Raw genomic sequence first — 22,254 nt, forward strand, 5'->3', positions numbered from 1 at the left:
GACTCCAGGGTTGATTCCCTCTTCAAGTAGGGGACAACAAATGGGTAACTTGTTCTCCATATTCATGTAAATAATAGCTCCAGCTTTGGCTAGTGTATCTCTCTCTAATAAGGGTGTGGGACTTTCAGCCATAACAAGAAAGGCATGTGAAAAGAGCAGTCTCCCAATTACAAATGAGGAGGTGGGAGAAATGCCTGGTTACAGGCTGTCCCAACATTCCTTGGATGGTAACATACCTTGAGGACAGCCATCCAGGGCAAGAGCTTAACACTGAGAAAGCTGTGCCAGTGTCCAGGAGGAAGTCAATTTGCTGGTCCTCAGTGGTTAAACTTACCCGGGGCTCAGTGAGGGTGATGACATGAGCTGGCACTTGCCCTGGGCACCCTCAGTCCTGTTGTTGGATCATCTGGTTGAGGGCTTCTGGCCTAGAGAACCTTTGTCCTCTGGGGCAGTGTGCCTTCCAGTGATTGCCTTGGCATAGTGGACATGGGAGAGGGGGCGGCTTGTTTCTCGTTGGACAATCTTTTTTAAAGTGTCTGTGCAGACAAAAAACCAAACACCGCATGTTCTCACTCATAGGTGGGAATTGAACAATGAGAACACATGGACACAGGAAGAGGAACATCACACACTGGGGCCTGTTGTGGGGTGGGGGGAGGGAGGAGGGACAGCATTAGGAGATATACCTAATGTTAAATGATGAGTTAATGGGCACAGCACACCAACATTGCACATGTATACATATGTAACAAACTTGCACGTTGTGCACATGTACCCTAAAACTTAAAGTATAATAATAAAAAAAAAGTGTCCTTGCAAACCACACTGATAACAAGCCCTACTGGGTGACTGGCATTTTCTGTCCTCTCTGAACCACCAAAGTTTGTTTGTCTGAGGGTCATGACGAAGGCTGCGACCTTTCTCTTATCTCGCTTTTCCTTTTCGGCCTGTTCCTCTTGGTCTCTATTATAGAACACCAAGGTTGCCAGGTTTAATAATGCCTCCAAATTTTGTTCAGGGCCCAGGGCTAGCTTTTGGAGCTTTCTCCTGATATCTGTGGCTGATTTGGTAATGAACTTATCTTTGAGGATCAATTGACCCTCGAGAGAGTCAGGTGACAGGAGAGTATATTTTCTTAAGGTCTCCCATAGTCGCTCAAGGAAGGTGGTAGGATTTTCTTCCTTTCCCTGAGTTATGGTGGACTTCATTGAATAATTCACGGGCTTTTTTCTAATTCTCCATAGTCCTTCTAGAACACAGGTCAACAGATATTTGCAACTCCAGTCCCCATGATCTGAATCGAGTTCCCAGTGGGTATCCGTATTGGGGATGGCTTGCTGACCCGTAGGGAATTTGTCCCTTCAGCTGTCATTCTATCATTTACTTGACTGAGATACCAGGTATCTCCAAACTCTCAGGCTGCAGCTAAAGCCGCATTCTTTTCATTAAAGGCCAGTGTTTGATCTAACAATAGCATGACATCTCTCCAAGTGAGGTTGAAGGTTTGCCCTAGACCCTGTAGGACATCTATATACCTATAAGGATCATCTGAAAACTTCTCCAGGTCTACCTTGATCTGATTTAAATCAGAGAAGGAGAAGGGAACATGTACCTGGGTTGGGCCAAATTCCCCTCTCCCTACAGCTTGAAGGGGACATAACCAATAGCCGGCGGGGGTGTGGGGGTTGTGGTCGCTTGGAGATTGCTTGTTTCCTTCTGGGTGGGGGAGATTAGAAGAGGCTTATCAGTTTCCATTGGCTGGAACAGGACCTCACATTCTGTATTTGTCCTGATTGGCTAGCAACTTAGGACTTTTTAAAAGGGGCAAAGGCAGAGGAGAACAAAGGATGGAGGAAGTAACTTGTGGGATGCTGACAAAGGTAAAAACACCTTCAGATAAGGAAGAGGAACAGGCTATGACCTAATGCTTGCTTGGACCAGTATAAGCATGCCAGGGCAATATTTAGGCTAAATTGTGGAAGCTAAGAACATAAAGTACATTGATTTCTTTATTACAGCTAGCAGATATTTAAGAATGTTAGCACAGGTCTTTGAATAAATTTTGCTTCTGAGAGAAGTTACTATTTATTCCTAATTAGATGGGCAGGAAAGTCTTTGAAGAGGAACCTCTACTTTTTACAGTAGAGAGAGTAGTCTGATCTTGGGGAGATGGGGTTTTTCCTTTTGGTTTAGCTTCAGAACGTTCGTGTTAATTGACCTTTAGGTTCCCTGCTCCCAGCCCCAGGTGTTTTTCCTTTGATTTAACTTTAGGAAATTATCAGGAATTGGCCTTAGATTCCCCAACCCCAGATCTTGGTGTTTTCACTTTTAGGAAGTCCACATGAATCTTATCAATGCTCTTATCTACGTCCTAATTTTTGTGTTTTTTGTCTTTTTTATAGGACTAGGGTTTTGCCATGTTGCCCAGGCTCGTCTTGAACTCCTGAGCTCAAGTGGTCTGCCTGCCTCAGCCTCCCAAAGTGCTGGCATCACTGGCGTGAGCCATCAGGCCCAGCCTCTATGTGCTAATTTTTGAACAAATTCCAATAGGAGCATTCTAGTCTCTGGGCGTGAGATGACCAAAAATCAAGTGCTTGTGAGGCTGAATAGAGTCCAGAGGCAGGGAACCTAAGGCTGTTTCATGCCGACTTCCTAGAACTAAATTGAAAGGTAAACCCTCACTTTCCTCGCCTAAGTAACGAAAGGACCAGAGGCTACTCCCTTTGACCTTTTCTGCGGGCAGATAGGAAATTGGCTGTCTGCAACAAATCAGACTGATGGCCTGTTGAGTCTTCATTTGCATTGAAGTGTAACTGTGTAACTTCACCCTAGCCTTTGATTGGTTGCTTTTTGCAACCAATCAGATGTTTGCACAGGGGTGTGACCTTTGTAACTTCACTTCAGCCTCTGGTTGGCTGCTTTGTGCAACCAATCAGACTGAACGCGGGCTACCGCTTCATTTACAGGAGGTGAGCATGAAGTGGCCAATGGGAAACTTCTACGAGGTATTTGGACTCATGAAGATTCTGTATCAGATCCCTTGAGCTGCTGCTTGGCCAGTTCCCACACTGTGGAGTATGCTTTCGTTTTCAACAAATCCCAGCTCTTGTTCTTTTGCTTCCTTCTTTGCTTTGCTGGGCGTTTTGTCTAATTCTTTGTTCAAAACGCCAATAACCTGGACAGCTTGCAGTCAAGACCCTCTACCGGTAACACTTGCCCTCTTCGGGGAGGTAAACAGCATTTCCTCTCTGCTCTGGGTTGGAAAAAACCGCAGCCGCTGATGTGGAACCCGAGGTCCCGCCCCCTATGTGGTCCTAGCGTCTGCGCGTGCGCGGACTGTCTGCATGTGCGCATGCGCGTAACGGCCGCCATCTTAACCTCGCGTTCCCGCCGGCGTCTGAGCTAAGTTTTCGTTTCTGGGCGGCGTCCGGTCCTTCCCCGGTGAGGCCACGCGGGAGTAGGAGGGTCGAAAGGGGAGGCGCCAGTGAAATGGAGCCTGTCCCGTGCACTGTCGGGCAGTTCGAGCATCCTGTGGGCGCCCCCAAGTCGCGGCCTCTCCTCTGAGAGCCACAGTCAGGTCTGTCCTCTGGGGTCGAGGCGGCTGCATTGGGGCCTCCGCCCGGGAGGAGGCGGGGGGCACGGCTTTTCCATTCTCTCTGCTCCCCTCTGCAGAAGCCTCATAGGTCCGGGCGCGGCGGCTCACGCATGTCATCCCCAGCGCTTTGGGAGGCTGAGGTAGGAGGATTACTTGAGGCCAGGAGTTCAAGACCAGGCAGGGTAACAGAGGGAGACCCCGCCCCCGCCCCCCCCACCATCTCTAATGGAAAAGAAAAGTCTCCACATCCAGCGTTGTGCCTTTTTTCCAGAAGGAACATCATCTCTGCCTTCCTGTTCACGGTGACTTTTGCTTGGCGTCCTCCTGGCCTCACCAACCTGACAATTCTGTCGTGTCTCGGTGAGGACTTCATACACTTGTTCTGGCTGTGGGTGTCGGGCCTTTAAGTTGTATCGAGGTGGAAAGAAACCTTTTCAGGTTGTTCGGGAGCACATGGATCTGATACCATTGAATGCATGAGTGGATGAATGCACATAAATGTAAAATTTACCACCGAGGAAAAACGCAGTACTGCTCAACTGTGGTTCCAGGCCATCACCTCGATCTCACCCTAGCGCCATGTAGATTCCCCCAGAGCCTCAAAACAGGAGGGCGTCCCTAGGAACACGGTGCAGACTGATTTACTAGCAGGAGGGATTGAATTGATAATGAATGCGAAGATAACTTTTGACAGGTGGGTTTTCTCCCAGTTACTCATTTGAGAGTCTTACCGAGGGCAGGGCAAGGTGGCTCACACCTGTAATCCCAGCGTTTTGGGAGGCTGAGGCTGGAGGATCCCTTGAGCCCAGGAATTTGATGCCAACCTGGAAAAAATAGGGCAAGCCTCTGTCTACTAAAAATAAAAAAATTAGCCGGGCATGGTGGTGTCTGTGGTCCCAGCCACTTTGGAGGCTGAGATGCGAGGATCACTTGAGCATGGGAGGTCGAGGCTGCTGTGAGCTGTTATTGCGTCACTGCATTCCAGCTTAGGCGACAGAGTGAGACCCTGTTTCAAAAAGAAAAAATGCTGATCTAGAGAACGTCTGTAGCTCGAGTAAAACAAATGTCTTTAGTCCGGGCGTGGTGGCTCATGCCTGTAATCTGAGCACGTTGGGAGGCTGAGGCTGGTGGATCACGAGGTCAGGAGTTTGAGACCAGCCTGGCCAACATAGTGAAACTCCGTCTCTACTCAAAATACAAAAAATAAGCCGGGCGTGGGCTCCTGTAATCCCAGCTACTCAGGGGCCTGAGGTACGAGAATCGTTTGAACCCGGGAGGCAGAGGTTGTAGTAAGCCGAGATCGCGCCATTGCACTCCAGCCTGGGCGACAGTGCGAGACTCTGTCACAAAACAAAACAAAAACCCAAATGTCTTTAACCCTTAACCTATATTCACTATTTGTTAAGATTTGTTTATTTTTTCTATATATACTTTATGATGAGCCATTTAAATTGGAAGTGAATGAACCTTCCCCTTTAATCTTAAACCTGTATCTCATATACCTCCTAAAAGTGAAGACAAGCTTAAAACAAGACTTCATTGTCCATGCCCACCCCCAAATCAAGTCAAATTTCCCCAGCTGTCCAAAAGTCACCATTATAGTTGCCAGGTTGTTTGCATGTTTTTAGATCTGTTAAATCTGTTTTTAACTAGAATATTCACCTGATTTTTTTTTTTTTTTTTTTTTTTTTTGAGACGCAGTCTCGGTCTGTCCCAGGCTATAGTGCAGTGGTGTGATCTCAGCTCAGTGCAACCTCTGCCTCCCGCTTTCAAGCGATTCTCCTGCCTCAGCCTCCCAAGTAGCTGGGATTACAGGCGTGTGCCACCACGCCTAATTGTATTTTTAGTAGAGGCAGGCTGGTCTCCAACTCCTGACCTCGTGAGCTGCCAGTCTGGGCCTCCCAAAGTACTGCGTGAACCACCATGCCCCGCCATTCACCTGAATTTTTAAAAATAAAATTTTGGCCTTTGAAGATTTCAGGAGCATTATCATGTAAAATGCTGGCGTTCTCGTGCAATGATGCTTTCCTGTGATTTTATTTGATTTACCTGTGTCCTGTATTTCTTGTGGATGTTGGGGTTAGAGTGGTACTGTCTAATACAAATATAATGCAAGGCACAGATGTAATTTTTTAAAATTTTAGTAGCCAAATTAGAAAATGTTAAATGTATATGTGAAATCATTTTTAATATATTAAAAATGCAGCATATCCAGTTATCAATACAAATTTGTGAAATGAATGACTAGTGTAGTCAATATAAAACTGAGACATTTCACGCTTTTTTTGTACTAAGTCTTTGGAATCCTGCACGTATTTTACACTTACAGCTAATTTTGATTAGAAATTCTTGATCTGTATTTAGAGTTTATAAAATTTACTGTTGAAAAAGTAGATTAACAAACCCAGGTTGTTCCAAACATACTTAAAAGTTTTTCAATAACAATTTTATTTTTAAAGTTGAATTAAAAGTAAATAAAATTAAGAATTCATTGCCTCAGTTGCACTAGCCACATGGGGCTAGTGGCTATTGAGTTAGACTGGCCAGATCCAAGGCTTCCATTTTCTAGGCAATGTACTGGGCTTCATATTATATCCTATCAGTGGTCACATACTACAAGTTTGTTAGTGATGCTAAGCATTTGGTCAAGGTACTCATCTCTGTATAGTCACTTTTTTCTTACAGTAATCTATAAGTGATACTTTGGCCACAGGGGAATAATCTGTTCCCCAACAGCCTTTCACCCAGTGGTTTTTTGTTTGTTTTTGTTTTGTCGTTGTTGTTGTTGTTTTGACAGAGTCTTGCTCTGCCGCCCAGGCTGGAGTACAGTGGCGTGATCTTGGCTCACTGCAACCTCTGCCTCCCCGGTTCAAGTGACTCTCCTGTCTCAGCCTTCCGAGTAGCTGGGATTACAGATGTGCGTCACCACACCTGGCTAATTTTTGTAATTTTAGTAGAGACGGGGTTTCACCATGTTGGTCAAGCTGATTTCGAACTCTTGACCTCAGGTGATCCTCCCGCCTCAGCCTCCCAAAGTGCTGAGATTACAGGCATGAGCCACCGCACCTGGCATCACCCAGTGGCTTTAACATCACTCATTTATCTTCTCCTGAACCTGTTTTTACATTGAGAAGTTAACAATTTTTTTTCCTAGTTTTGTCGTTCTTCCTCCATTCTTTATCTGACAGTCTTAGGTGAAGAGGAGCTTTCTTTCACCACTTTCACTGCCCTCTATACTTTTTTCTTTTTTGGAATGTCATAACTTATTCTAGTTTTTTTTCTTTTCATTCACTGTATTATAATCAATTACTGTCATTCGTATTGATGCTCAAACTGTCCCAAGTTTGACCAAAGGTAATCTTTTAAATTTGGCTCTGTGTCTTGTGACACAGCTCTACTAATCTGAGTGCAAAATCAGACCCCAGTTCACTTTGTATTTTCCTCTTACAGACTTCGAATCAATGATTGCTCCAAAAAGTCATGTTCCTTTTAGACACTAAGGTCTGTGTGATAGACCCACAGTGGACGTCTGTGGCCTTACAGTGGACATCTAGAATATGTGTTTTCTTACATCATACATTTATGCTCATATCCCCATTACAAACTTAAGAGATTTTTTGTTTTTCCTTATGTTTGTATCTCTCACCTCTTACTAATAAAGACCTTGACTCCTAATGACACTCATATATTATTTGTTTTAGCAACATTGCCAGATGACTAGTATTACTACCAACTGTTACTTTTAGTATTGAGTTTCTTTGTATTTCTTTTTGTCCTTACTAAGGATATAAAGTTAAAACGTTTGTTTGAACTCAGTTTTTTTCTCTGTGTGGTTATGTTATCAATTTGACATACTATTAGGCTTGTTTGTCTTTACACTTTAAGATTTGCTTTTTTGAATTAACCTTTTTTTTTTTTTTTTTTTTGAGACGGAGTTTTTGCTCTTGTTGCCCAGGCTGGAGTGCAGTGGCACAATCTCGGCTCACTGCAACCTCCACCTCCCGGGTTCAAGTGATTCTCCTGCTTCAGCCTCCTGAGTAGCTGGGATTACAGGCTCCCGCCACCACGCCTGGCTAGTTTTTGTATTTTAGTAACGATGAGCTTTCACCATGTTGGCTAGGCTGGTCTCAACTCCTGACCTCAGGTGATCCATCTGCCTTGGCCTCCCAAAGTGCTGGGATTACAGGCTTGAGCCACCGCGCCCGGCCTAAATGCAGCAGCATTTTGATAGTCTCAGTGCAAAGTAGGGCTGTATAAAGGAGTCAGCATCGTATCTGGATGCAAACAACACAGGGTCACATTTCCTTGGAAACAGTAAATTTGAGTAGATGTGGAATATTGTGTCAGAAATCTTTTATTTGAAATTCAGCACCTGGGTTGTAAATTGATACTACTTCTTGGTGTCAAAAAATTACATAAACCCTCCAGGCGAAAGTGGGATATTTCAGTCTTTCTGATATTTCTTACTGATACAATTTCAAACAGCAAATTTCTAATAACTGATTTTAGAGAACAAAGTTTCACAGTGAGTAAAAAAGCAACAGTAACTCAAAAAAGTCATTAGAACTGCTTTGTTCCTTTTGTGGTAACTGTACAGTGGCGTTTTTTTTTGTTTTTGGGGTTTGAGGCTTTAAGTTTTAAACTTTTCTTTTTTATTCCTGTGCTTACCCAATACAGCTTTTTAAAAATCATAGTTTATTATTCCTGTTTCATAAATGGAATGGCCTTGAGCATATACGGTGCCATAGTTTTTAATTTTTTTATAGTTTTTGATTTTTGTATTTAGTTTGAGAATCTTTGTTTTTCACATTTAATATGTTATCTTCCACTTTTTCCCCACTGTAAAGTTAATATCTTACTCTGTGTAATTAAAAAGTTTGTAATAGGGAGATACTTCAAGACTAGGCAAATACTGTGTTTTCATCCTACTATATGCCCACTTATTTTAGTATCCATTGGTAATTATGACCTGTAATACTTATTATTGTGCTATTTTTCCAAATTATGAATTTCTGTTCCAGTCATATCTTCTGTATTTATTGGAATTCTGCAAAAAACAACTTTTCTTTCTCTTCCCTTTATTAAATTACTTCACATCAGTATAGGCCGGTGGCTGTTACCACTATTTTTTATTTTCTTGCTCAGAATGTCCCAGACTTGGTTATTGGGAACTCCCTTAAGTTGATTTCTGCATTTTTTTTTTTTTTGACATGTTCCCATCCTTTTTGGAGAATTTCTTTACTTTCTGGCAGTGTTCAGGCTCATCCTGTTCTTTCCTTGCCCTAGACCTGGAATTGATCTCTGGGGAACTCTGGTTCCTTTTATTGGAGAATGAAATTCATAAACCAAGATCTGGGCATTAGGTGTGCTTATTTCTTCTGGACCCTCAGAGTGGACACATCTGGGAAATGTGTGTGTCTGTACACACACCAAAACATTTATATCTGCCTATATGTATTGGTATATACTCCTAAAACCATGACGTATTTAATAGGTGTTAGGGTTTTAGTTTTGCAAGATGAAAAGGGCTCTGGAGGGTGATGGTGGTGATTGTACAAGCATATATACTTAATGCTACTGAATTATACACTTGAAAATGGTTAAGATATTAAATACTCTGTGTATTTTACCACAATAAAAAAGTTTACAGAAAAAAAAACCACGATATCATATCCAAATCTCAGCTTTTATTCTATTTCTGAAGAATATGTCATTGGACTATTGATAGGAATTGCATGGAATCTGTCGATCACTTTGGGTGCTATGGACACTTTAATCTTTTTCCTATACATGAACACTGGGTATCTTTTTGTTTATCTTTTTCAGTTTTTTTCATCAGTGTTTATAGTTTTCAGATCTTTTACCTCCTTAGGTAAATTTACTCCTACATATTTTTAATGGTATTTTAATGGAATTCTTTTCTTAATTTCTTTTTGGGTAGTTTATTATCTATGTATAGAAACAGAACTGATTTTTGTATATTGGTTTTTGTTTGCTTTTTTTTTTTTTTTTTGTGACAGAGTCTTGCTCTGTGGCCAGGCTAGAGTACAGTGGTGCAATCTCGGCTCACCACAACCTCCACGTCCTGGGTTCAAGCGATTCTCCTGCCTCAGCCTCCCTAGTAGCTGGGATTACAGGCACATGCCACCACGCCCAGCTAATTTTCGTATTGTTAGTAGAGATGGGGTTTCACTATGTTGGCCAAGATGGTCTCGAACTCCTGACCTTGTGATCCACCTGCCTCGGCCTCCCAAAGTGCTGGGATTACAGGCGTGAGCCATCATGCCCAGCCTGTATGTTGATTTTGTATCCTGCAACAAAAAGTAAATTTGCTTGCTTGTTCTAACAGTTTTTGGTGGAGTTTTTTGGGTTTTCTGTATATGAGATCATGTCATCTGTAAATAATTGATTTTACTTCTTCCCTTCCAATTTGGATGCCTTTTATTTCTCTCTCTCTGTTTTGCTTAATTGTTCCGTCCAGGTTTTCTGGTACTGTGTTGAACATAAGTCATTAGATTGGACACCCTTGTCTTGTTCCTGATCTTAAAGGAAAGGTTTTAGCTTCCCACTATTGAATATGATGTTAGCTGTGGGCTTGTCATATGGCCTTTATTATATTGAGGTACATTCCTTCTGTACACAAATTTGAGAGTCTTTTTTTTTTGAAATGGGAGTCTCGCTCTGTCTCCTGGGCTGGAGTACAGTAGCACAATCTCTGCTCACTACAGCCCCTCCTCCCAGGTTCACATGATGCTTGTGCCTCAGCCTCCAAGTAGCTGGGATTACAGATGCACACCACCATGGCCAGCTAATTTTTGTATTTTTAGTAGAGACGGGATTTCACCATGTTGGCCAGGCTGGTCTCAAACTCCTGACCTCAAATGATCTACCCGCCTTGGCCTCCCTAAGTGCTGGGTTTACAGGCGTGAACCACCATGCCTGGCCTGTTGAAGGTCTTTATCATGAAAAGATGTTTTATTTTGTCAAGGCTTTGTCTGCATTTATTGAGATGATTATAAGAACCGTGTCCTACATTCCATTAATGTGGTGTGTCACATTGCTTAATTTGTGTATTTTGAACCATCCTTGAACCCCAGGGATAAATCCTACATGATGTTAATATGCTGTTGAATTCAGTTTGCTTCTATTTTGTTGAGATTTTCTGTTTGTTTTGTTTTTGAGACCGGGTCTCACTCTGTCTCCCAAGCTGGAATGCAGAGGCACAGTCGTGGTTCACTGCAGCCTTGTCCTCCTGGGGTCAAGCAGTCCTCCTACCTCAGCCTCCCAAGTAGCTGGGACCACAGGCGTGTGCCACCACACCTGGCTAACTTTTTGTAGAGATGGGGTGTCACTATGTTCCTCATGCTGGTCTCGAACTCCTGGGCTCAAACAATCTTCCCACCTCAGCCTCCCAAAATGCTGGAACTACAGGCATGATCCATTACACCTGGCCTTGTTGAGGATTTTTGCATCTACATTCAACAAGGATATTGGCCTGTAGTTTTCTTGAAGGCTTCCTGTCTGGCTTTGGTATCAGGGTAATGGTGGCCTTATAAAATGAGTCTGCAAGTCTTCCTTCTTCAGCGTTTTGGAAGAATTTAAGAAGTATTGGCATTCATTCTTCTTTCTTTCTTTTGAGACAGAGTTTTCCTCTTGTCGCCTAGACTGGAGTGCAGTGGCATGATCTCGGCTCACTGCAACCTCCGCCTCCTGACTTCAAGCGATTCTCTTGCCTCAGCTTCCTCAGTAGCTGGGATTACAGTCACCCGCCACCCCACCTGGCTAATTTTTGTATTTTTAGTAGAGACAGGGTTTCACCATGTTGACCAGACTGGTCTCTAACCGCTGACCTCCAGTGATCCACCCGCCTTAACCTCCCAAAGTGCTGGGATTACAGGCGTGAGCCACCGCATCTGGCCCATTAATTCTTTTTTTTTTTTTTTTTTTTTTTTTTGAGATGGAGTCTCGCTCTGTCGCCCAGGCTGGAGTGCAGTGGTGCAGTCTCGGCTCACTGCAAGCTCCGCCTCCCGGGTTCACGCCATTCTCCCGCCTCAGCCTCTCTGAGTAGCTGGGACTACAGGCGCCCGCCACCACGCCGGGCTAATTTTTTTCTATTTTTAGTAGAGACGGGGTTTCACCGTGGTCTCGATCTCCTGACCTCGTGATCCACCCGCCTCGGCCTCCCAGAGTGCTGGGATTACAAGCGTGAGCCACCACGCCCAGCCGTGGCCCATTAATTCTTTAAATGTTTGGTAGAATTCACCAGTAAAGCCATTTGGTCCTGTTGGTGCAGGGTGGTTGTTTACTGATTTAATTTCCTTACTTGTTTTTGGTTGTCCAGATTTTTTATTTCCTCATGATTCAGTCTTGATAGGTTGTGTGTTTCTAGGAATTTGTCCGTTTCTTCTAGGTTTTCCAATTCGTTGGCATGTAAGCGTTCATGGTAGTCTCCTCTGGTTCTCTGTTTTTCTGAGGCATCCATTTTAATGTCCCTTTCTTTCATTATAATCCTATTTGAGTTTTCCTTCTCTTTTTCTTAATTACCGTAGGTAAAGATTTCTCCATTTGTTTAACTTGTTTTAAAAAAACCAGCTCTCAGTTTTGTTCTTTTGTTTTCTAGTATCTATTTCATTGATTTATTTTTGCTCTAATCTTTATTATTTCCTTCCTTTCTTCTAACTTTGGGCTTCGTTCTTTTTCTAATTCCTTGAGGCATAAATTAGATGATTTGATACCTTTTTTTGTCTAATATAAGTATGTATTGCTATAAAGGTTTCTCTTAGAACTTCTTTTAACTGCATCCGGTAAGTTTTGATATGTAAGTTTTATTTTTGTTTGTCTCAAGATAATTATTAGTTTTCTATTTTAATTTATTCCTTGACCCTTGGTTGTTCAAATACTGGTTAATTTCCACCTATTTGTGAATTTTCCAGTTTTTAGCCTGTTACTGATTTCTAGCTTCATACCATTATTTTCAAAAAAGATGGTTTTTGTGATTGCAGTTTTCTTAAATTTGTTAACTTGTTTTGTCGCCCAACATTTTATTATCCTGGAGAATATTCCAGGATAATATTCTCCTGTGTGCTGGAGAAGAATGTATTTTGTACTGCTGTTGAATGGCATGTTCTGTTTCTACATCCATTTCATCTATATTGCTTTTCAAGGTCACAATTTTCTTATTAATATTTTGTCTGGATGATCTGGTCATTGTTGAAAGTGGAGTATCGAAGTCCCCTACTATTATCATATTGCTTTTTCTTCTTTCAGATCCATTAATATTAGCTTTATGTATTATGAGCTCCCTAAATATGTTGGTGTATATGTACTTAAAACTTTTATATCCTTTTGATAAATTGGTCCCTTTATTATTATATAATGACCTTTGTCTCTTGTCACAATTTTTGTCTTAAAGTCTAGTTTGTGTGGTGTAAGAATAGGGGCTCTTGCTGTCCTTTGGTTATCATTTGCATGGAATATCTTTTTCTAGCCCTTGACATTTAGTCTGTGCCCCTTAAAATTAAAATGAGTCTCTTGTAGCCAGGAGATAGTTGGATCTTGTTTAGTTTTTTTGAGATGGAGTCTCTCTCTGTCGCCCAGGCTAGAGTGCAGTGCCATGATCTCAGCCTACTGCAATCTCCGCCTCCCGGGTTCAAGCAATTCTGTCTCAGCCTCCTGAGTAGCTGGGACTACAGGCGCCTGCCACCACGCCTGGCTAATTTTTGTATTTTTAGTAGAAACAGGGTTTCACCATATTGGCAAGGCTGGTCTCTAACTCCTGACCTCATCATCTCCCTGCCTCAGCCTCCCAAAGTGCTGGGATTACAGGTGTGAGCCACTGCACCCCACCTGTTTGTTTGTTTTAACCATATTCAGCCATTCTGTGTCTTTTCATTGGGGAATTTAATCCATTTAAAGTAATTGTTGATAGATGATGACTTGTTATTACCATTTAGTTCATTGTTTTCTGGCTGTTTTGTAGTTCTTTTATTCCTGTCTTCTCTTGCAGTCTTCCTTTGTGATTGATGACTTTTTGAATATGCCATTCTCCTGGTTTGCAAGGTTTCTGCTGAGAAATCAATGGGTAGTATTATGGAGATTCCTTTGTATGTAGTAAGTCATTTTTCTCTCGCTGCTTTCAAAATCTCTTTGTCTTTGACTTTTGACAAGTTCACTATAATGTGTCTCAGTTTAGATCTCTTTCAGTTGAACCTTTTTGGGGGCCTTGAGATTCATGAATATGGGTGCCTCTGTCTCCCTAGATTTGGAAAATATATAGCTATTCTTTAAATAGGCTTTCTGCTCATTTCTCTCTCTGCTCCCTCTGTAACTTCTTTAATGTTTCTGTTCACTTGGCAGAGTTCCACAGGTTCTTTAGGCTTTCTTCACTCTTTTTCATTGTTTTTTCTTTTTATTCCTCTGACTGACTATAATCTATTTTTTATTTTGTTGTTCTGTTTGATGATATCTGCTCTTGGACCCCTCTAGTTAATATTTCAGTTCAGTTATTGTACTCTTGAGCTCCACTATTTCTCTTTTGTTGTTTTTCATTTCAGTCTCTGGGTTGAATTTCTCACTTCATTCATGTATTATTTTCCTGACCTCATATAGTTATGTATCTCTGCTGTAATTTAACTCACTGATCTTTAAGATGATTATTATGACTTCCTTCTCAGGTTATTCACAGGTCTCCATTTCTTTTGGGTTGGCTACTGAATATTTGTTTTCTTCCTTTGTGTCATAGTTTCTTCTTGATTCTTCATGCTATTTGTAGGTTTGCTTTGCTGTCTGTGCATTGAAGTGTAGGTATTTCTCTCAGTCTTTATTGCTTAGTCTTGACTGGGAAAGACCTTCATCCATTAGCAGTGCTCCGTATGAGACAAGATCAGGACTGACCCCTACAGGAGTATACCATAAGGTTGATGACAAGTACACCTTCTCTTCTCTCTCTCTCCACAGAAAAGCCTCCGTTTGTGATTTTTCTCAGTCATACAGAGCAGATGTAAGAGGATGTCTGCCTCATTTCTTTCTTAGATGATCAGCGCCTCAGTATGAGGCAAGATGGCTACTAGCCCCTTGGAGAACCCTCTGAGAGGTCAGGAGGTCAAGTAGCCAATCTCACTTCTTCCTATGAAGAAATGATCAGTCAAGGCAACTGAGCTGAGCTGGTTTTGGAGAAGGGCTGATGAGGGTAAGTTGAAAATTGTTCTTACCCATATAAATGCAACTGCTCCCAGTTTGTGCTCCTCTGGGCTTGCTTGTAATTATTAGCTTGATTATGGATTTCTTTTCAAGGTATTTTGGTTCCAGTGTTGTTATTATGTGTTTCCATGAGTGAACAGAGAAGTAGGGCTTCCTACTCTGCCATTTTACTGACGTTCTCTATGATATATTACTTATCGAATCTTAAAATACAAATAAAGTAGTTCTGAATTGCTAATTCAGACCCCTGTGGAAAACAAATTTATTAACTGAGTTATTTTCGTGTCATTTATATTTAGGCTTAGATTATATGTTCAAAATACTGTATTCCAAATTCATTTAGATGAGTTATTTTTATCTTTCAATATGGTTTTGTTATTCATTTGTAATACAGTTAAAAAGCAATCGTTTTTGTCACCTTAAAGTATAATGTTAGCTTTGGCATTTTTGTAGATGGCCTTTATTAGGCTGAAAATTTTTCTTGGGCTTATTGAACTTCATTAAAAACAATCATGGTTAATGAATTTTGTCAAACTCCTTTTCTGCATCTCATGAGATCATCTGATTTTCTGGCCTGCTAATATGTTGCATTAAATTAATTTACATTTGAATATCAATTTGGCATTTCTGGGATATGTTCTAACTTGATGTATTATCTCTTCATAAATAGAGGTATACATATGTATGTATATATGTATATATATATATATACACACATACATGTATACACATATATATATATCACTGTATTCATTTTGCTAAAATTTTACTAAGGGTTTGTATTAAGTCTGCTCTGCAACCAGCATGTGATAGCTGAGGGCCCAGAGTGCCTTAAATGGATTTATCTTCACCCCTTTGCCCTGCCACTTGCCTTTGGGGATGGCTGCCTTGGTCATCAGGGAGGCTACATGCACCTCAGTGATCCTGCCTTATCCCAGCATTTGATATACTTATGGTCTAATATTAGGTGAAGACTTGTGAAAGTCTGTGGTGGATTCATCACTGTGAATTCTGTAACTGAGATGTCTCAGAATTCTAATGTGGTCAATCAGCCCACACTCTGCTGTCAAATTTTGGTAAGATTTAATGATGATTTCTTTATACCTTCATGTGTGGCAGATTCCTTCTCTCATCACTCATCCAAGATTGAGAAAAATCATGGGTATCTTCTTAGCAAAGCTTATTATTTAGGTTTATCTGCATTCTTGGCTCTCTGATGTGTTTTTAAAAGGTATGATTTTGTAGCTATGTGGCTTGTGTTTTAAGAGAGAAGGATCAACCCTTGGAAGTTCTACATTCTAATATGAATGTATGAGAAAATGTATTTTGGTTTTTGTTTTGTTGCGTTTTTGAGACAAGGTCTCACTCTGTTGTCCAGGCAGGAGTACAGTGGCGAGATCACGGTTCACTGCAGCATTGACCTCCCGAGGCTCAGGTGTTCCTCCCACCTCAGTCTCCTGAATAGCTTGGACTGTAGGTGAGTGCTACCATACCTGGCGAATATTTGTATTTTTTGTAGAGACAGGGTTTCACCATGTGTTGCCTAGGCTATACTCAAGCAATCTACCTACCTCAGCATCCCAAAGTGCTAGGATTACAGGCATGAGCCACCATGCCCAGCCATAAAATTTTAAAAATAGATATTTGTAGAGTTATACATCCAGGAGGATTTTTAGAAATGGGACTGCTAAGTCAAAGGGTAAATGCTTGTATAATTTAACTATATGCTGCCAAATTCCCTAGTTTTTTTTTTTAATGAAATTAAAAATAAATCCAAAGGAAGTTAGGCGTAGTGGCTCACACCTGTAATCTCAGCACTTGAGGAGGCCAAGGCAGGAGAATCACTTGCGTCCCACCTGAGCAACATAGCAAGACCCCATCTCTACAGAAAACTAAAGAATTAGCTGGACATGGTGGCACATGCTTCTTGTCCTTGCTACTTGGGATGCTGAGGCAGGAGGATTGCTTGAGCCCAGGAGGTCAGGGCTGCAGTGAGCCAAGATTGTGCCACTGCACTTCAGCCTGGGCAACAGAACAGGGCCCTGTCCTCCACCCCCACCCAAAAACAAGCCTGAGAATAAGAGGAGATAATTCCTACGTATGTAACTGACAAAAAAAGGCTAATATCCAAAATATATTAAGAACTCTCTTACACATTAATTCCAAAAATTCAAACAATCCAATAGAAAAATTAGAGGCTTGAGCAGGCTCTTCACAAAACTGACTGTACTATGAATAAGAAACATGAAAAATTGAAGTTTTTATCCTCATCAGTGATCAGGCAAATGGAAATTAAATCTGCCACTACACATGTATCAGAATGGCTAAATCCAAAAAGAGTTACAATACCAAATGTTGAAGAGAATTTAGAGAAACTAGAGTTTGTGTATACTTTTAGTGTATAAAGTAGAAATATGTTTTGAAAAACAGTTTGGCATTGCGTTCCAAATTTGAACGTAAGGATATACCTTTAAATGCAACCATATAACATCATAATTTGAAATAGCCCAGAATTAAGCAACTCGAATGTCTGTCTACAAGAATACATGAATAAACCATGCTGTACTGGTTAAGTATCAGAAATATTTGGGACCAGAAGTCATTTGGATTTCAGATTTCTTCAGATTTTGGAATATTTGCATTATACTTCAGAAATTTAAAATGTTCCAGTGAGCATTTCCTTTGAGTATCATATCTGTGCTCAAAAAGGTTTTTTTGGAGCATTTTGGAATTCAGATTTTCAGATTAGAGATACTCAACCTGTATTATGGAGTGCTTTTAGGTAAAAGGAAAATAACTATAGCTATGTGCAACAGTGTATGGATGACTCATAAACGTAATGTTGAATCAAAAAAGCTAGACATAAACAAATAGATTATTTCATTTATAAAGTTTAAAAACAGACAAAATTAATCTGTACCGTTAGAAGTGAGAATAGTTTCCATTTGGGAAGAGGGGCAATGACTTAGATGTGTCATGTGTGCATCAAGGCGTAGAAATTAATGATGCATTATACCTTTGTAATTCTACACTTTTGTGAATATATTTCAATTAAATGTTTAAAAAATTCAGATGTCATTTCCAAGTGTTTGAAAGAGATTAGCAAAATGAATATAAAGAAAACATAATAACACTAAAAGCAACATTTAATGGGAAAAAAAGTAAAAGTGATCAGTAAGCCTAAGAGATAGGTTTTTTAGAAGTATAAAATTGACTGGTCATGGCTGGGCACGGTGGCTCATGCCTGTAATCCCAGCACTTTGGGAGGCTGAGGTGGGCGGATGACGAGGTCAGGAGATCAAGACCATCCTGGCTAACACGGTGAAACCCCTTCTTTACTAAAAATCCAAAACAAATTAGCCAGGTGTGGTGGCAGGCGCCTGTAGTCCCAGCTACTCAGGAGGCTGAGGCAGGAGAATGGTGTGAACCCGGGAGGCAGAGCTTGCAGTGAGCCGAGATCACGCCACTGCACTCCAGCCTGGGCGATGGAGCGAGACTCTGTCTAAAAAAAAAAAAAAATTGGCTGGTCATGGTGGCTCACACCTGTAATCCAGCACGTTGGGAGGTCAAGGCAGGAGGATCGCTTGAGCCCAGGAGTTCAAGATCAGCCTTTCCAACATTGTGAGGAACCCCTTCTCCATTCCAGCCCCACCACCAATCTCTACCAAAAAAATTTTTTTTAATTGGCCAGGTGTGGTGGTGGCTTTTGCCTGAAGTCCTAGCTACTCAGAAAGTTGAGGCAGGAAGATTGCTTGAGCCCAGGAGTTCAAGGCTGCTGTGAGCTTGATCCTACTATTGCACTATAGCCTTGGGGACAGAGTGCAGCCCTGTCTCCCCCATACTCCCAGAAAAGTATAAAATAGACAAACTTTTGCACAATGTGTGATTTCAGCATTTCATCCATCCCATACGTTTTCTTTTTTCTTTTTCTTCTTTTTTGTTGAGACAAGGTCTGGCTCTATCTCCCAGACTGGCATGCAGTGGCGTGATCTTGGCTCACTGCAACGTTTGCCTCCCAGGCTCAAGCCACCTTCCCACCTCGGCTTCCCAAGTAGCTGGTACTACAGACATGCATCACCATAATTTTTGTGCTTTTTGTAGAGATGGGGTTTTACCCTGTTGCCTAGGCTGGTCTCAAACTTGTGAGCTCAAGTGATCTGCCTGCTTTGGCCTCCCAGAGTGCTAGGATTACAGGCATGAGCCACACCCCAAACATTTTCTACCCTCTGCTAGGACCTATGGATATTAAAAGAAAAACTTTAGATAAATGTAATAGTTAAGCATTAAAGGATTCGTGGATCAGGCAGCACTCAAAACCAGAAGAGGTTCAGGGGGCTCTGCTGTAGCAGCAGGCACAGCTGGCTTTTGTAGACTGAATGTGGAAGCAAAGTAAATAAATTACTTAATTGGCTACAGCTAGGCATTAGCCTTAGCCATATTCTGAGTTTCTTTAGTGAACCATTAGTATTACTCTATTGCTTTGGATAAAAAGTTGAGTGTCACTTTTTTAGGCAAGCCAGATGTCAGTTTTCAAGTGTCTTATGGTTATTTTCTTCTATTTTCTTGCCAGAACCAGTTCTGAGTCTGTAAATATACATTTATATGTGTGTGTGGTAGGAGAGGTGGAGGATATTACTTATCTATTCATCTACTTTTTTTCCATAGCACTTGTCACCAATTGACAAAATACATATTTATGGCCAGGCACAGTGGCTCACGCTTATAATCCTAGCACTTTGGGAGGCCGAGGCAGGCGGATCACCTGAGGTCAGGAGTTCGAGACCAGCCTGACCAACATGGGGAAATGCTGTCTCTACTAAAAATACAAAATTAGCCAGGCGTGGTGGCACATGCCTGTAATCCCAGCTACTCGGGAGGCTGAGGCAGGAGAATTGCTTGAACTCGGGAGGGCAGAGGTTGCAGTGAGCTGAGATTGCGCCACTGAACTCCAGCCTAGGCAACAACAGCGAAACTCCATCTCAAAAAAAAACACAAAATCTTATTTATGTGTTTACTATCTGCTTAGCCCTTTAGAATGTAAGATACCTAAGGTCTAGGACATTTTTTGTATAGTTGACTGCTCTATCCTAAGTGTCTAGTATATTACCTCACAAAGATAAGGTCCTTCATAAATGTTTGCAGAGTGAATGAAAGCATAAGCCAGAGATAAGGACTTGAAGGGAAGCCACCTGGCCTACATGACTTTGCCAGCTGGAGGAGCTAAAGATGTCTAAATTCAATAAACCATTTGTGTTGGGGGTCCTCAGGACCACCACCCTCATGCTCAATGATAGAAGCACTCACAGGACTCAGAAGCTATTAAACCTACAGTTATGGTTTATTACAATAAAAGGGTACAGATTAGAATCTGCAAAGGGAAACGATGAATGAAGTCTGGAAGAAACTGGGCTTCTCTCCCATGTAGTTCTCTCCCATGTAGTCACATGGACAGTGCTTAATTCTCTTAGTAAAAGTGTGTAGTATTCGTGCAAACTGTTGCCATCTAGGGACGCTCACCTGAGCTTTGGTGTCCAGGAATTTTACTGAGGGTTAGTCCCGTAGGCATACAGCACCTGAATGACTTACTTCATACACTTATGCCAGCCCCTCAACAGTTCAAACTCATGCATTATTGCCAGAAGCCTCAGGCATACAAAAACAGGCCATCAGCATAAGTCATATTGTTAGCATACACAGTCTGGTCACACTACTATAGTTTGGCTCAATAGCTCAACCATAGAAAAATATACACTTACCAGGCAAGCTGTTCCATAAGCTAAAAGATTATCTCTCACAAACTGAGCCAAGTGTCAGTCCTGAAGACAGATGTTTCTCAGGAGAGTGCAGGGTTTGGGCAACCCAGGCCTGTTGAATTAACCTTTCCACACATCATTTCATGACGATCTCATGGTCACATTGGAGAATAAGAAGAACCTCAGGAGTTTAGGTTTGTGAGTCAGAGTAACCTGTATTCATATCCTGGCTCACACTTTCTAATTGGTGACGTTGGGTCAATTAGTGTCTGAGCCTAGGTTTCCTCAACTAATATGATAGTAACAAAAACTGCTTTGATAATTATATGAACTTACCCTACCACTGTTTCTGGCACATGGGTACTAGGTAAACAGCATTTGTTGTTATTTAAGTCCACGTGGCATAATACTGTAGTGGCATTCACGTGAACAACTTCATCTTCTGCAGAGATGGCTAATGAATGGTGCTTGATGACAGATGAGTAATGCCTGTTGCTTAAAGATTGACAGTATGAGGCAAGACTCCCACTACTACTTAATCAAGAGGAATGGAGATTGACCTGCCCATAAGTTCAGACAGTGTCTTGAAGAGACTTTGGGAACAAGATATTCAGGCACATTTCACTGTTAGACTCACAGGATGCTGGCCATTGATCTTTCCCTCTGTGGTAAGTCCGTGTTGATGGTCCTTCAAGACCCTGCTTTAACCAGTCTGTGAACAGCTTGTCTTGTGATTAGGGTTTAGGGTCTAAGTGGCCCTGCTTTTGAGATACCTAGAAGAGGCTAAAGTAGACGTGAATATTCTGTGGTCTAAATCCTGGGATTTGGGAAGGAGGAGTAAGTATGCAGGCTTTTGTGGAAGAGGTTCTGCTTAATCACATGATGAGTTTCATTTTTGGCAAATAAGAAGGAAAATGTTAACTTCTCTGGACTTTTTATTCCTTATAAAATGGGATTGTTCAACTGTCTTTCCTGGTCATCAAAGCCTGAAGCATATTTTCTGGCTTCAGGTGAGACAGGCTGCTTAGGCATTTTATTATAACAATGTGTGTGTGTCCACTTAGCATTAGTATGAGGTGGCTTCTTGCCTTGTGAGTATGGAAGCTATCAGCAGCCTGGATTCTCAGGTTTTATTTCTTCTTCTCAAGATCATCTTTCTCAAGACGTTTTCTGTCTTCATGAGGCAAAATTTGAAGAGGAAAGGATGGTGGCTGGGTGGTTGACAAATTACTCTCAGGTAAGTTGGAAATCGCTTTTTCTGTAGAAGCATGTGCTTCTTCCTACCATGTAGATGTGTTTTCTCCTAGTGGAACAGAGCCCCTGCAAGCAAAGAGGGTCTGCTTAGGGACCACATCTCTCATCAAACTTCTTCGGACCACAGGGCCTCTCACGTGGTTAACAGATTTCACAGGGAAATGATCCTGCTATCCCAGTGTTTACTAATTCAGTCTGACTGTCATCCATGGTGACTGTATGTTTTCATTTTGCTTTGATAGACAGGGAGAGAATGCACATGTGCTTCTCAGAATTTGTGCTGTCACTGGAGCATTTATTTGAGTGTCTATAATGTATTCAGGATTGTGCTAAAACCTGTCAATAGAGAACAATAAGAAGAAGTCACAATCTAGTTGTGCTGAAATATATTCAGTTAGGTGAAAGAGGTGCCCTTCAAGCCATATGACTAGATGAGATCACCAGTGAATATGT

The 22,254-nt window shown here is 41.6% G+C and overlaps 1 protein-coding gene across 16 annotated transcripts in view; it reads left to right on the forward strand.

The window, feature by feature from the left end:
- The first annotated feature begins 3,356 nt into the window (after positions 1-3,356).
- ZNF559 (zinc finger protein 559) overlaps positions 3,357-22,254 on the forward strand; it is a 56,820-nt gene continuing 37,922 nt past the window's right edge. For 5 of the 16 annotated variants that reach the window (XR_009209179.1, XR_009209191.1, XM_058426075.1 and 2 more), the window contains exons 1-7: positions 3,372-3,577; positions 3,673-3,735; positions 3,867-3,955; positions 14,552-14,783; positions 16,173-16,271; positions 20,996-21,215; positions 21,696-21,784. Coding sequence is in view for 3 of the 16 variants with exons in the window: in XM_058426075.1 (XP_058282058.1) it covers positions 21,188-21,215; positions 21,696-21,784 (117 nt within the window). In the remaining 13 variants the exon portion in view is untranslated. Of the gene's footprint in view, positions 3,578-3,672; positions 3,736-3,866; positions 3,956-13,601; positions 13,706-14,551; positions 14,784-16,172; positions 16,272-20,995; positions 21,216-21,695; positions 21,785-22,254 lie in introns of all 16 variants that reach the window. The other 11 variants (XR_009209181.1, XR_009209189.1, XR_009209184.1 and 8 more) reach the window with 11 other exon arrangements.

Source organism: Hylobates moloch, unplaced genomic scaffold (assembly GCF_009828535.3).
Source record: "Hylobates moloch isolate HMO894 unplaced genomic scaffold, HMol_V3 SCAFFOLD_12, whole genome shotgun sequence".
NCBI classification, from domain to species: domain Eukaryota; kingdom Metazoa; phylum Chordata; class Mammalia; order Primates; family Hylobatidae; genus Hylobates; species Hylobates moloch.